Raw genomic sequence first — 15,651 nt, forward strand, 5'->3', positions numbered from 1 at the left:
GGATATGGAGTGGTAATACATGGATACTTCAAATTGCATGTATCCTATAATTTATTTTTCATCTAATCCAAGATACACAAAATCTCAAAGCTATGTTAGATAAACTATAACCTAACCCCAAAATAATACATTGAAGTGTCCTTGAAACTGATCACATTATATGTAGAGCCTGTGAAACATGAAATACAACTGAAAATAAACCTAAAATACATATTCTAAACTAAGAGCTGATATGCAGACCACACACGAAGATGGGTTTGTGATGACACTTCCCAAAGCCAGTGTGACTTAGCAAACTCAGGCGTGCAGTGGATCTGAGTAAGGCTAATGCATTTCATGTACTGTTAAAAACAACCCAAGTGCTCTGGATGTTCCTATTACAGTAGATTTGGGTCCGTCCTGCAGAACGCTGACCGTCCCTACACTTGCTGACCAAGGGAGTGCCAAGTGCTCACCCATGCCTGGCCAAATGGCCACATCAAGAGGTGAGCCAACAATGGCTGCAGCTGTGACTCCCCCAGCCACAGAGACACAGCCCAGTGTGAACAAACTGCCCTTCAGCATCCCATGGACCCAGATCAGGACAGAGCCTGGGGAGACCACTTACCACAGGCACCCGCTGAGCATGGTGGTTGGCAGAGGGAACGCCGTCTGCAGCTAATGGAGACCCCACCCACTTAGGGGCTGTTCCTGCAGCTGACTCGCCCGGGTAACAAAGCCGCCCCGACTGGTCAGCCTGGAGCACGTGGGTGCTTGTCCCATCCCAAAGCGAGGTGTCCAGGCTGTGCAGGCTCAGGGCATCTGAGCAGGGTGTCAGGGGCAGGTTGGGCAGGGGCTCAAGGGTTGAGTCCTCCCTGACAACCTCAGGGGAGCTCCAGGGGGACAGGCCCATCGTCCTGAGCACGTTCTTCAAGGGCTTGGACCCCTGGGAATGGGTGAGGTCCTGGGAGCACCCATGCAAGTGGCCCTGCAAGCAGAGTGACCTGTCCTGCAAAGTGACCTGCTCTCCCGTGGGAGCATCTGGCTCATTTCTTATCAATGAATCCGAATTTCCAGTGACTTCAGCTAGATCCCATATGATGTTAAATGTATCAATAGGAGGTGATTTGTCAGTTTCTTCACTGTTATCAGAACCATCACTCAAACCATCTTCTAAAGCACATGGAGATGCCAATGCCTGCTGGTATTTAAAGTCCTCCATCTCGATGTTTTGGAAGCTCATGGAACACACCAGATGGTTCAGTTTTTCTTGAAGTTGTTTCACCTGAGCTATGAGATCAACTTTCTGTAGCCGACAATCTTCCAGTAGTTTTCCCTTATCCTGCAGGTAAGGAAGAACATGCATACAGTAAAACGGCTGAATTTCATGTTGCCACATTTGCCTGTTATTTATGAGCTAATTTCAGAGACTGTCTGAACAATTAAGGCTGTGGTTCCATGATGAGCCCGTTGTCCCTCTAGACTCTTTAAGATTTTAAGTTTTAAAAAATCCCATGAAGGGCTCAAAGCTTAAAACTTGTTCCCTAAGGTAACCACTGGAGAAGATCTGGAAGGATGGGAGGGCAGGCAGCACCAGGGTCCCCTTTCCCACCTGGATGACAGCCACTGGCAGAACATGTCCAATATGACTATTCTGGAAGTCTACAGTCTATTGAAGGACTAGAGGGTAACTGCTCTCAGCTCTTAGCACAGAAGCACCACCCAACCCCCAATCCAGGGCCTGGGGGCAGCTGTGCACGTGCCCTGAAGCACTGGCAGGAAGCAGGGTGAGCTGTCCTCTAAAAACTGGGAGTGGCGCTCTGACTGCTGCTTCTGATCAGAGGAGCAGAGACAGCCAGTCTGCTGCACCTGCCCACCTGGTGAAAGTGACTTCCAGGGGACTGAAAGGACTGGTGCCCTCTTATCCCTACCAAAGTGTTTTCCTCTTTGGGGAAAAATTTTAAACCTAGGACATTCAAAAACAACTGCACATGCAGAGGAAATGATAAAGTGACTACATGTGCCTTGGAAAAAGGAACAGGCTAAGAAAAGATGTGAGAACCTAAGTTTATATCTCACCCTGATCCTCTGCACAGAGACATCAATCCAAAATAAAAATAAAAATAACAACCCCACATGAACAACAACAACAAGAAAACAAATACTGAGAAGGAAGGAAAGTACGATTTCTAGGTTTACATTAGTAAGATTAAAAAGGTTCAGTGTTCAACAATAACAACAAAAATCACCAAAAAAAAAAGGAAATAGGAAAGTATAGATCCTACACAGGAAAAAGTATGTCTACAGAAATCATCCCTGAAATAGACTTGATGGTGGATGAATAAAGACTCTAACACAACTGTCTTAAAGATGCTCAAAGAACTAAGGAAAATACAGAGAAAGTGTAAAAAAAAAAATTATGAACAAAATAGAAACATCAATTTAAAAAAAATCACAAAGAAATTCTGGAGTTGAAAACTATAATAACTGAAATTTAAAACTCACTAAAGGGATTCAAAGGTAGATCTGAGAAGGCAGAAGAAAGAATTAGTGAATGTGAAGACAGAACGACGGAAATGACCAAGGCCGGGAAGGAGGCTGAGAAAAGTAAATGGAGCCTCAGGCACCTGTGGGACACCACTAAACAACCCAGCAGACACACTGATGGAGTCCCAGCAGAAGGGAGAGAGGAGGCAAAGAGAACAAACAGGGACATAATGAATGAACTTTCCAAATCGGATGAACGATATGAACATAAGTACCCAGGAAACTCAACCAACTCCAAGTAAGATGAACTCAGACAGACACCAGGACATGTCCTAATCAAACTCACACAAAGCCAACGTGAGACTCTTGAAAACAGCAAGAGAGAAGTGACTTGTTGTATACAAAGATCTTCAATAGGATTATCAACAGATCTCTCCACCAGAAACTTTGAAGGCCAGAGGACTGTGGGTCTGTATATTCAAAGGGCTAGAAGATGAAGAACTGTCAACTAAGAATCCTAAATCCAGCAAGACTCCTTCAAGAGGAAGTGAGAAATAAGACATTCCCAGATAAACAAAAGTTGAGGGAGGTTGTTACCACTAAGTCGTGCCCTGTAAGGAATGTTCAAGAGAGTTGTTTAGTTGCTAAGCCCACCAGACTCCTCTGTCCATGGGATTTCCCAGGCAAGAATATCGGAGTAGGTTGCCATCACCTTCTCCAGGGGGCCTTCCTCACTCAGGGACTGAGCCTGTGTCTCCTGCATTAGCAGGCAGGTTCTTTACCTGAGCCACCAGGGAAGCCTCCATTCAAGAGAGTCCTGCAGGGGGAATAAGAGAACCCTAGACAGTAACGCAAAGCTGTACAGAGATATAAAGATCTCAGTAGGTAAACATATGGGCAGTTATAAAATCTAACATTATTGTAACAATGGTTTCTAACTGCATTTTTTGTTTTCATCCTGATTTAAAAGACTAATATATATATTCTTAAGTTATTAATCTAAAAGTTAGTATTACTGTAACTTTAGTTTCTAACTCCACATGTGTTTTCTACATAATTTAAGAGATTAATGCAATGAAAGGAATTATTAGTTTATGTTTTGAGGCACACAGTTATAAAGATGTCTTTTTATTACATCAAAAACCAAAAGGAGTGGGGATGGAGCTAAAAGGAACAGAGTTTATGTGTTATTAAACTTAAGCTGGTATAAATGCAAATCAGTATTTTGTGTTAGGATGCTAATTGTGAAAACAGCAATAGAACACACACAAAGAGTAATGAGGAAGGAACTTAAAAATATTTCACCATTTTAAGAAATTAATTAAATGCAAGAAAAGATAGTAATGTAGGAAATGAGGGATCAAAAAGAGCTGTAAGGCATAAAGAAAACAGCAAAACGGCAAAAGCACAGGATTCCTTATCAGCAACAACTTTAAATATAAATGGATAAATAAAGCGCTCCAAAAACAGAGACTGGCAGAGTGGATAAGAACATGTGATCCGACTCTCGGGCTGGCCGAAGGGCCACTTGCTTCTTCCCGTAAGGTGGCTCTAGCAGTGCTTAGCTGTGTTTAACATCATTCGAAACAGTTTTGTTAGACTGTATCGTGACTGTGTCATATCAGCACGCATTTTTAATAAAACATCAAAACTGGTGAATTTTTGTGTAGCCATTTTAATATTTAAGATGGAAGAAAAGCAACATTTTTGGCATACTATGCTTTATTATTTCAAGAAAGGTAAAAACGCAATTGAAAAGCAAAAGATTTGTTCAGTGTATGGAGACCATGCTGTGACCGATCAAATGTGTTAAAAGTGGTGACATTTCATACTGGACGTTTCTCACTGAGCAATGCTCCAAGGTCAGGCAGACCGGTTGAAGTTGTTACCAATCAGAGAGATTAATTGAGACCAATCAACATTATGCCATGCAGTAGATAGGCGACGTACTCAAAATATCCAAATCAAGTGTTGAAAATCATTCATACCAGCTGGGTTATGTTAATCGCTTTGATGTTTGGGTTCCACATTAGTTAAGTGAAAAGAACCTTCTTGACCATACTTTCCCATGTGATTCTTAAACGTAACGAAAATGTTTCATTTTTAAAACAAATTGTGACAGGCAATGAAAAGTAGATATTGCACAATAATGTGGAATGGAAGAGATCATAGGGCTACTGAAATGAACCACCACCAACTACACCAAAGGCTGTCTTCATCCAAAGAAAGTAATGTTGTGTATACGGTGGGATGGGAAGGTAGTCATTTATCATGAGCTCCTTCCAGAAAAACCAAAGAATAAATTCCAACAAGTACTGCTCCCAGTTAGACCAATTGAAAGTAGCACTCAACGAAAATCAGTTCAAAATTAGTCAACAGAAAAGTCACAGTCTTCCATTAGGATAAGCAAGAACGCATGTTTCTTTGATGACCAAGCAAAAACTGTTACAAACTGGAAGTTCCAAATCATTCACTGTATTCACCTGACATTCCACCTTTGGATTTCTATTCATTTCAGTCTTTACAAAGGAAAAAATTTCAATTCCATGGAAGAATTTAAAAGGCAACTTTTAAAAGATAAAAACTTGGGAAGATGGAATTATGAAGTTGCCTGAAAAATGGCAGAAGGTAGTGGAACAAAATGATGACAACATTGTTCAATAAAGTTCTTGGTGAGAATGAAAAATGTTCCTTTTATTTTAACTTTAAAACCTAAGGAACTATGTGGTCAATTCAATACATGCTGTCCACAGAAGTTCACTTTAAACCCAAAGACACAAGCAGGTTGAAAATAAAAGGATAAAAAAAGATATTCCATGCAAACAGTAACCAGAGAAGAGCAGGTGACCCTTTCAATGTAAATTTATTTATAAAATAAATTTAAGCCAAGAAAAGTTATGAGAGACAAAGAAGGAGATGGAATCAATAATAAAAAATCTCCCTACAAAACAAAGCACTGGACCTGATGCCTTTGCTGGTGAATTCCACCAAACATGTAAAGAAATACTATCAATCCTTCTCAAACTTTTCTAGCAAGTTTTGAAAAGGAGGAAGCACCAGGCCCAGATGAGTTCACTGGTGAATTCTACCAAACATTTAAGAAAGATATTATACCAATTCTTTGCAGTCTCTTTCCTAGCACAGAAGCAAAGGGAATGCCTCCTGATTCATTCTGTGAGGCCTGCATTACCTTAAAGCCAAAGATACTACAAAAAAATGAAAACTATAAACCAACATCCCTTATATTTATGCAAAAATTCTTAACAAAATAATAGCAAATCAAATTCAACAGTATATTAAAAGGGTTATACATCATAATTAAGTGGTAGTTATTCCTTAAATTCTACACAGGAAAAATCAGTTAATGTACCATGGTACATTAAACTCGCATGTCATTTCAGTTGATGCAGAAAAAGCATTGGAAAATCTAATACCCTTTCACAACATTCAATTCAGCAAACTAGAAGCAAAAGGAAACTATGTCAACACAAAAGCCACGCGAGAAACCCACAGTGAACACCATACTCAAGGATGAAAAATTGAAAGCTTTTCCTCTAAGATCAGGAACAAGCAAAGGATGCCCAATTCCCTTCAACACAGTACTGGAAATCCTAGCCAGAGCAATTAGACAAGAGAAAGAAATAAAGGGCATCCAAACTGGAAAGGGAAAAGTAAAATGATCTATATTCACAGATGATATGATCCTACATGTAGAAAACTTAAAGATTTCACAAAGAAACTGTTAGAACTAATGCATGAATTCAGTAAAATTGCAAGATACAAAGTCAGCATATAAAGTCAGCTGCATTTCTATGCAGGAACTATCTGAAAAAAATTAAAACAATTCCATTTATGACAGCAACAACAACAAAAATAATTTTTTTTTTTTAAAAAGGAAGGAAGAAAGGAAAAATTAACCAAGAATTCATCAAGGAGGTGAAAGACTTGTACAATGGAACTACAGATACTCTTAAAAGAAATTAAAAGAGGACGTAAATAAATGGAAATATGTCTCATGGCTATGGATTTAAAGGCTTAGTATTAAAATTAAAATGTGTCAATACCACCCAAAGCATTCTACATATGCAAAGCTGTTCTATCAAAATTCCAAAGACCTTTTTTACAGAAATTAAAACACCCATTCTGAAATTCACAAGGTGTTTTAAAGGACCCTGAACAGCCAAAATAATCTAACAAGAACAAAACTGAAGGACTCAGTACTTCTTGATTGTAAAATTTATGACAAAGCTATAGTAATCAAAACAGTGTCAGAGTCTCATAAAAACAGACATATGAACTAGTACAGAAAGCCTAGAAATAGACACTTGCATACACTGTTATATGATTTTTGACAATGGTGCTAAGATCATTCAGTGGGAAAGGACAGTCTTTTCACACATGATGCTGGTAATACAGGATATTAACATGCAAAAGAATGATGTTGGACCCTTACCTAAAACCACGTACAAAAATTAACACCAAATAGATTAAAGACATAAAACTATAACACTCTGAGAAAACACATGGCAAAAGCTTCACGATGCTGAACTTGGCAACTATTGCCTGTATATTACACAAAAGATATCAGACAGATCAAAGACAAACTGGACTTCATGACATTTTTAAAATCTGTGCAGCAAAAGACACTGTCCATAGAGTAAAAATGCAACACACGAAATGGGAAAAAATATTTACAAATCATACACCTGATAATACATGGATCTTCATTATTTAACCAATACTTTAGTCAACTGTTGTGAAGAACTAACTAACTGGAAAGACCCCGATGCTAGTAAAGATTGAAGGCAAAAGGAGAAGACGGTGGCAGAGGATGAGACGGTTAGATAGCATCATCGACTCAATGGACATGAACCTGAGCAAACTCCAGGACATAGTGGAGGACAGGGAAGTGGGGTGTGCTGCAGACCATGAGGTTGCAAAGAATCCGACAGAACTTAGCAACTGAACAACAATAATACCTGAAAAGGGATTAATATACCCAGAAAAATATAAAGAACTCCTAAAACTCAATTAAAAGAAACCATACAACCTGATTCAAAATTTGCCATGATGAGACATCTCTCTAAAGAACATATATAAATGGCCAATGAGCACATGAAAAGATATTCAATAACACTAATCATTTGAGAAATGCAAACCAAAACTATAATTAGATACCACCTTCCAACCATTAGGATGACTACTTTACAATGGAACCTTCGTATACTTTTGAAAGAAATGTAAAATGGTACAGCCACTGTGGAAGACACTATGGTAGTTCTTCAGAAAATTTGCAATGGAATTATCACATGATTCAGCAACTCTAGTATTGGGTGTACACCTAAAAGAACTGAAACCAAGGTCTCAAAGAGATATCTGTACACCATGTTCACAGCAGCACTACTCATAAGTTAAAACGTGGAGGTACAACGTCCCTGGCGGTCCGGTGGTTAAGGCTCTGCACTCCCAACGAAGGGGGCTTGGGTTCGATCCCCGGTCAAGGAACGAGAACCCATACACCCCAACTACAGAGCCTGTGTGCCACAACTAAAAAGCCTATACGAAGCAACCAAGGAGCCCACACATAGCAGTGAAGACATCATGTGCAGCAACTGAGACCCAGAGCAGCCAAATAAAACAATAAAAATTTTGAAAATGTGGAAGCAACTCAAGCATCCATAGACAGATGAATGGATAAGTATCAGTTCAGTTCACTGCTCAGTCATGTCCGACCTTTTGGAACCCCATGGACTGCAGCACACCAGGCCTCCCTGTCCTTAATCATCTCCTGGAGCTTGCTCAAACTCATGTCCATCGAGTGGGTGATGCCATCCAACCATCTCATCCTCTGTCATCCCCTTCTCCTTCTGCCTTCAATCTTTCCCAGCATCAGGCTCTTTTTCAATGAATCAGCTGTTTCCATCAGGTGGCCAAAGTATTGGAGATTTAGCATCAGTCTTTTCAATGAATATTCAGGACTCATCTCCTTTAGGATTGACTGGTTTGATCTTCCTGCAGTCCAAGGGACTCTCAAGAGTCTTCTCCAACACCATAGTTTAAAAGCATCAATTCTTTGGTGCTCAGCTTTCCTTACGGTCCAACTCTCACATCCATACATGACCACTGGAAAAATGACAGCTTTGACTAGATGGACCTTTGTTGACAAAGTAGTGCCTCTGTTTTCCAATATGCTGTCTAGGTTGGTCATAGCTTCTCTTCCAAGGGGCAAGCGTTTTTTAATTTCATGGCTGCAGTCACCATCTGCAGTGATTCTGGAGCCCAAGAAAATAAAGTCTCTCACTGTTTCCATTGTTTCCCCATCTACTTGCCATGAAATGATGGGACCAGATGCCATGATCTTAAGTTTTTGAATGTTGAGTTTTAAGTCAACTTTTTCACTCTCCTCCTTCACCTTCATTAAGACGCTCTTAAGTTCCTCTTCACTTTCTGCCATAAGGTTGGTGGCATCTGCATATCTGAAGTTATTGATATTTCTCCCAGCAATCTTGATTCCAGCCTGTGGTTTGTCTAGCCCAGCATTTTGCATGATGTACTCTGCATATAAGTTAAATAAGCAGGGTGACAATATACAGGCTTGACATACTCCTTTTCCTATTTGGGACCAGTCCATTGTTCCATGTCTGGTTCTAACCGTTGCTTCTTGACCTGCATACATATTTCTCAGGAGACAGGTAAGGTGGTCTGGTATTCCCATCTCTTGAAGAATTTTCCACAGTTTGTTGTGATCTACACAGTCAAAGGCTTTGGTGTAGTCAATAAAGCAGAAGGAGATGTTTTTCTGGAACTTTTTTGCTTTTTCAATGATTCAACGGATGTTGGCAATTTGATCTCTGGTTCCTCTGCCTTTTCTAAATCCAGCTTGAACATCTGGAAATTCATGGTTCATGTACTGTTGATGCCTAGCTTGGAGAATTTTGAGCATTACTTTGCTAACGTGTGAGATGAGTGCAATTGTGCGGTAGTCTGAACATTCTTTGGCATTGCCTTTCTTTGGGACTGGAATGAAAACTGACCTTTTCCAGTCCTGTGGCCACTGCTGAGTTTTCCAAATTCGTTGGCATACTGAGTGCAGTACTTTCATACCATCATCTTTTAGAATTTGGAATAGCTCAACTGGAATTCCATCACCTCCACTAGCTTTGTTTGTAGTGATGCTTCCTAAGGCCCACTTGATCGCATTCCAGGATGTCTGGCTCTAGGTGAGTGATCACATCATCGTGCTTATCTGGGTCACGTACATCTTTTTTGTACAGTTCTTCAGTGTATTCTTGCCACTTCTTCTTTATACTTTCTGCTTCTGTTGGTCCATACTGTTTATGGATAAGCATGATGTGGTATATACATACAATGGAGTATTATTCAGCCTTAAAAAGGAAGGAAATTCTGACACCTGCCATGACATAGATGAACCTGGATAACATTATGCTTAGTGAAATCAGCCGGACACGGAAAGGCAAATACTGTGTGACTCCACTTATGAATACTTACAGAGTACCTCATAAACCTATATAGAGACAGACAGAAGAATGATGTCTGCCAGGGCTGGGGGAGAGGGGAAATGGAACTTACGGTTTATATGACAGAGTTTCAGTTTTGCAAGAGGAAGAGGGCTGTGGAGATGGGTGGTCACACGTTACAAACATACCTGATGCCACTGAGTCACACCACACACAGACACAAAAAGGCAACTGCCAGAACCCATTTCAGTGGCAATTCACTGGGGACAGAAGTTTTTTATTTTTAAGGAAAAAAAGGCCTAGAAGGCTCAATACGCAAACACTGGAAAACACAAAATTGCAATTTATGGAACAAATCTACAATTTCCTTGTCAGTGTGTTAACTTCAAAAAATTTGGCAACCGGCTCATGACATCGCAGGGCTGAGCTTTAAGAATTCAGACAAATGTTCCTGACCCAAGGGCACTGAGACAAGTGCTCTAGAGTCAGTGGACGTTCTCCACAGAGTAGCTTTTCTGAAGGGGACGTGATAAACACACAACATCAAATTCAAGTTTTCTCTCTCAAAACTGCAGGCCTAAGTGCACAGTCCTATTGCTGGGCAAGTCAGACTCTCCCAATTTCCCAATACCAACATGGTGCACACGGCTCCTGCACATCCCAGCAGGTTAGGGCTGGAATACCAGCATGGTTTGCAGGGTCCACACCAGCAATAACGACGCTGTCAGCCTCCTTCCTGCCCCTGGAAAAGAGACGCTAGCTTTCTGGTAGCTTCTGTCTTGGGATCATAAGAGCTGACTCATTGGAAAAGGCCCTCATGCTGGGAAAGGCTGAAGGCCAAAGGAAAAGGAGCAGCAGAGGATGACATAGTTAGATGGCATCACTGACTCAGTGGACATGAACTTGAGCAAACCTTGGGAGTTAGTGAAGGACAGGGGAGCCTAGTGTGCTACAGTCCATGGGGTCACAAAGAGTTCGACATGACTGAGCGAATGAACAACAACAATGTATAATTATTACACGTTATACAGATAATAACGGAACAACAACTGTCCTGAGATCCGAATTTAAAACTGCTGAATCATGGATCACTCGCTCTTCTTTGCTGGGGAGCAATGGAAAACACCTAAAGTTCAACCAACCAACGCAAAGCCTTCCCAAGTGAACCGGAGGCTGGCCGCAAAGGTCATGTGGGGGCAGCGCAGCTGCGGGCACCTCGCCCTCACCTGAAAAACCTTGGACGCAAGGCCTAGATCCCAGTTAAATCCTACCTGCACTGACTGCTCACTCTTCACAAGCTGCTAAGATGTGTATTTAGATTAAACACATAAGAAATTTCCAAATGGATCTGAACAGCTCTACCAAGAGCGATGGACCCAGAGGTGTTCCTGTCTAAAGTCTGCGTAACCTGTACCGTCACAGCAAAGACACTGAGGGGGTCTCTGCCTGGGAACAGCTCTCAGGTCCTGTGCCCCGCCCCGACAATGTCCCCAGGCACCTTCACTGCTCCTGATGCTCTGCCGCCGTCCTCCGCATGCAGGCGCATCTCCTTTTTCACTAAGAGCAGCTCAGACTCCAGCTGCTGCTGGCAGACTGTGAGTACAGATATCACGCTGTCCTGCTGGCTGGGGCGGGCGCAGGTCAGTGTAGGCAGGGCTTTGGCCGGCTGCAGGTCATCCTTAACTAGGCTCTACAATGCGTGGAGAAAACAAGGATGATGCTTATGAGCACACAGCCAAGGGCATCAGAAAGCCAGAAGTGCAGCAAGGCCCCATCGGGCTCCCAGCCAGCTGAGCCTGAGGGAAAGCCCACAGCTTATGACCAGAAGCCCACACAGAGTAGGAGATGAGGGATACACGCCCACGGCAGGCCAAAATGTGCCGGAGCTGGGGGACCCCATGAAGCACGGCCTCCCATAGATGTCAAGCAGCTGCTCAGCTCCCCACATGCACTCCCAGTACCCTGTCTGCCCCCAGCAACCCCCTGCAGCCCCCCCCCCAACACCCAGCTCCCCGGACACATCCCACCTTCCGACGTGCACCCAGCTCTCAGCACACACAGGCTGTGCAAGTTGTAGCCTGCGGAGAACAAACCCACCTGTGGGTCACTGTCACGGCTGTCAAGGGCCTGGGCCAGCTGCCTGCCATCCACATCCTGTTGCAATTCCTCACTGCAGGAGGTCTCTTTGCCCCTAGGCACCCAGCCCTGGGAACCACCCTCCCCACGCGCCTGCCGCTCGTCCAGCTCCTTCTGGCACTTGAGGAATCGCTGGTTGAGTGCCTGCAGCTGGCGGCTGAGGCAGACACACTGCTCTCGGAGTCGCTGTAGCTCAGGGGGCTCCCCACTGGCCGCCAGGAGCTGCTGCTCCAGGGCATGGCGGAAGCGGGCCACGGCTGCCAGAATGGCCTCCAGCTCAGCGGAGTGGGTGGACTTCTCCCGGCGCAGAGCTTCAATTTCTAAATCTCTCTCTGCGATCTTTGCTTCCCTGGCATGCAGGGCAGCTTCAAACTCGCGGATCTGGGAGGCTAGGCCCTCAGGCTGCAGCTCGGCCAACTGCCGTGTGGCCGCCTCCTCCGCGGCCTGTAGGCGCTGCTGGAGGGCCTCGAGGGCCTGGCTGTGCTGGCGCTCCTGCTCGGCCAGCCGCTGGCTCAGGGCCTCCTTGGCCTCCAGGGCAGCATGCAGCTCACCCGCCAGCATTGCAGGGGCCTCAGCTCCTTCAGCCGGGAGGCCCAGCAGCTCACTCTGCAGGCTCATGGCCCCACCTTCCCCGGCCTTGGGAGCCTCAGGCCCCCCGAGTGGGAGCTCCCTCTGCAGCTTCTCGATGACCTCGTGGAGCTGCTCAATCTCCTCAGCATTATCCTTCTGCAGCCGTGCTTGGTTCTCACGCAGAGTCTCAATAATGGATTTTAGCTCTTCAACTTCAGAACTTCTATTACACACAACCTGAAGGACAAGCACATTTCAGAGGGAAATTATATGCCTCAACTTCAGAAGTACCCCTTCCCACTTACCATTCTGCCTGAACTCATTCTCACAGAATGGAGAGACTTCACAACTTAAATTAGCTGTGGAAGTAACTAATAATGTCACTGAAGACATTAACACCTGAAAAAGAGAGACTTCAAGTGTGTCAAAATGGTCAGAAATTTGTATCTGCAGCTGCTGGAACACTTCATCAAGGCCACATTCCATCACTGAGGCAGGCCCCGAGCCTGGCTGTGGTGATCCAAGGGAAGTCCTAACGTGGCCAAAGCTCAGCTGATGATATTACACACAAATGTTTTCACCACCTTCTAATTCATCATGTTAATATTCGTCCCTCAGTCATATCCAACTCTTTGCAACTCCATGGACTGTAGCCTGCCAGGGTCCTCTGTCCGTGGAATTCTCCAGGCAAGAATACTGGAGTGTTCACCACCTTCTAAATGTCCATCTTCTTAACATTTACGCAACTATGGTTTGGTTTTCCCAAAGGGCATTTAGATTTTAGGTGTCATTCTAACACTAGAACAAGAATAAAAGCAAGAAGACTCGACAAGGGAGGTCTACAGTAAGGAAGAATGTGAACGAGCCAGAGCTCACAGCACGTTTTCCACAGAGTGCACAGCAGGGATCTGGGGATTCAACTCACCAGGCATCAAGCGATGCTTCTACTTGTGCTGTTTAATCTAATTCTCAACAATGTTAAGACAGGAAACGTCATTGTCCCTATTTTAAAGGTGTGACAGCTGAAATGTAGATATGAAATATTTTGCCAAGATCACAAAGACAATAAATGGAAAATCAGGATTGAAATCTATGTCAATATGGCCCACACATTCCGTTCTCTTAGGATTACATCAATAGGGACTTTTCCTGGTGGTTCAGTGGTTAAGACTCCATGCTCCCAATGCAGCGGCCTGCGTTTGATCCTTGGTCAGGGAACTAGAGCCTGCAGGCCACAACTGAGAGACCATATGCTGCAACTGAGATCCGGTGAAACCAAATAAATTTTTTTTAGAAAGATTACATCAACAGTAGCAACCAGAATACAAAAGAGTTCTAACCAATCTGTGTTCTAGTTCATAATACTCAACCAATTTGTTATAGGAACATACTTTCTAAACATTGAGAGTTTCACACAATTCTTGGTTTCACTAGTATTAATTAACAATTACTTTAAATACAAATCCAAGCCTGGCCCATAGTAAAAACAAAAGTAAGAAAACTGACTTTTTGGTTTTGGTTTGGATAACATAAGCTATGCACCAGGTTCACATGTATCATACCTGAATGCTAGTGTGTAGTTGAAAAAAAGAAAATTTCTCACTGTGAGGCAAGACCCTCTCCCTAGCCCCACGAGGTGCACTACAGACACTCTCGTCTCTCCTGCAGATAGCCGGAGGCACAGGGGAGTAACTCTGTCTGTACACACTTGCACATTCAGCATGCTGAGACGAAGAGGTGGGCATGACAAAAGAGCCAAGTCACAACACAAGCAACACACTCAAAATATCAAACCCAGCGCGTGAAAGTGGCTTTAAAAGTAAAACACGAAAGTCTAAAATAAGTCCCCTGAAATACAGTACAGTTACAATATTGCTTCTATTTATGTTTTGGTGTTTAGGTCACAAGGCATGTGGGATCTTAGCTCTTCAACCAAGGAGTGAACCCACACCCTATGCATTGGAAGGCAAAGTCTTAAGTACTGACGGCCAGGGAAGTCCTGCCAACATTTTATAAGCCCAACAAAACCAATACCTGATTAAATATGATACACACACATACCCTTCATAAACACAGATGTAAAATCCACTAACAAAAGATCAGCAAATCAAACCCAACAATATATTAAAATGGTAGCTCATCACCACCACACAGGGTTTAACCTAGGAATGTAGGTTGGTTTAACCTTCAAAAATCACTCAGTATAATTAACCATATTATGAGAATAAAAGAAATTTAATTATCTCAAAAGATTTAGAGGAAGCAATGTAGAAACAAAAGGGAACTTCCTCAATTGGATGAAAGATATCTATGAAAAACTTACAGCTAACATTATACATACTGATGAAACAATAAACACTTTCCTCCAAGATCAGAAACAAGGCAAGAATGACTGCTCTCGCCTGTTTTATTTAACACTACACTGGAAGTGGTAGACATTGTAATAAGGAAGGAAAAGAAATAAAAGACGAAGACTGGAAAGAAATAAAGCTGTCTATATTTGCTGATGGTGTGCTCATCTACATAGAAAACCTTAGAAATCTATAAAAACACTACTAGTATACGTGAGTTTAGCAAAGTATCAAGATACAAGGTTAATATACAACAATTATATACATATATACATCTATGATGTGCTTGGCTCATGGCAAACAACTGGATAATAAAATTAAGCCCATTTCCCATATGGCAACAAAGCTAAACAAGAATACATTTAATAAAAAATGTTCAAGTCTTCTTTCTTGAAAACTATACAGAGTAAGGGGAAAAGTAAATGATAAAATTAAAGATGTGATACTAACCCAAGTATTAAAATAAATCATGAAGGAAGGGATAATGTATGTTGAGAGTAAGATGTTAGGATATCAAACAGCTGCTGGAAAAGAAAGCACAGGAAATAAAGAGCAATAACCACATCAAAAGAGGTCTTAATAGTGGTGGGAACGTAAGTATAGTTTTCAAAAAAAAACCTAAAGATACGATGATTTTAAATGATGCAAGT

General features: G+C 42.5%; 1 protein-coding gene across 15 annotated transcripts in view; it reads right to left on the bottom strand.

The window, feature by feature from the left end:
* Nucleotides 1–15,651, bottom strand: part of PCNT (pericentrin) — a 105,136-nt gene that overhangs the window by 30,571 nt on the left and 58,914 nt on the right. For all 15 annotated transcript variants that reach the window (XM_086316281.1, XM_086315925.1, XM_086315785.1 and 12 more), the window contains 3 exons: nt 12,042–12,887; nt 11,443–11,634; nt 608–1,321 (listed from right to left, as the gene is read on the bottom strand). In XM_086316281.1, the coding sequence (XP_086172407.1) occupies nt 608–1,321; nt 11,443–11,634; nt 12,042–12,887 (1,752 nt within the window). The remainder of the gene's footprint in view (nt 1–607; nt 1,322–11,442; nt 11,635–12,041; nt 12,888–15,651) is intronic.

This window comes from Bos grunniens, chromosome 1, assembly GCF_055505025.1.
Source record: "Bos grunniens cultivar Pamir isolate PY7600 chromosome 1, Bosgru_T2T1.0, whole genome shotgun sequence".
In the NCBI taxonomy this organism is placed as follows: Eukaryota; Metazoa; Chordata; class Mammalia; order Artiodactyla; family Bovidae; genus Bos; species Bos grunniens.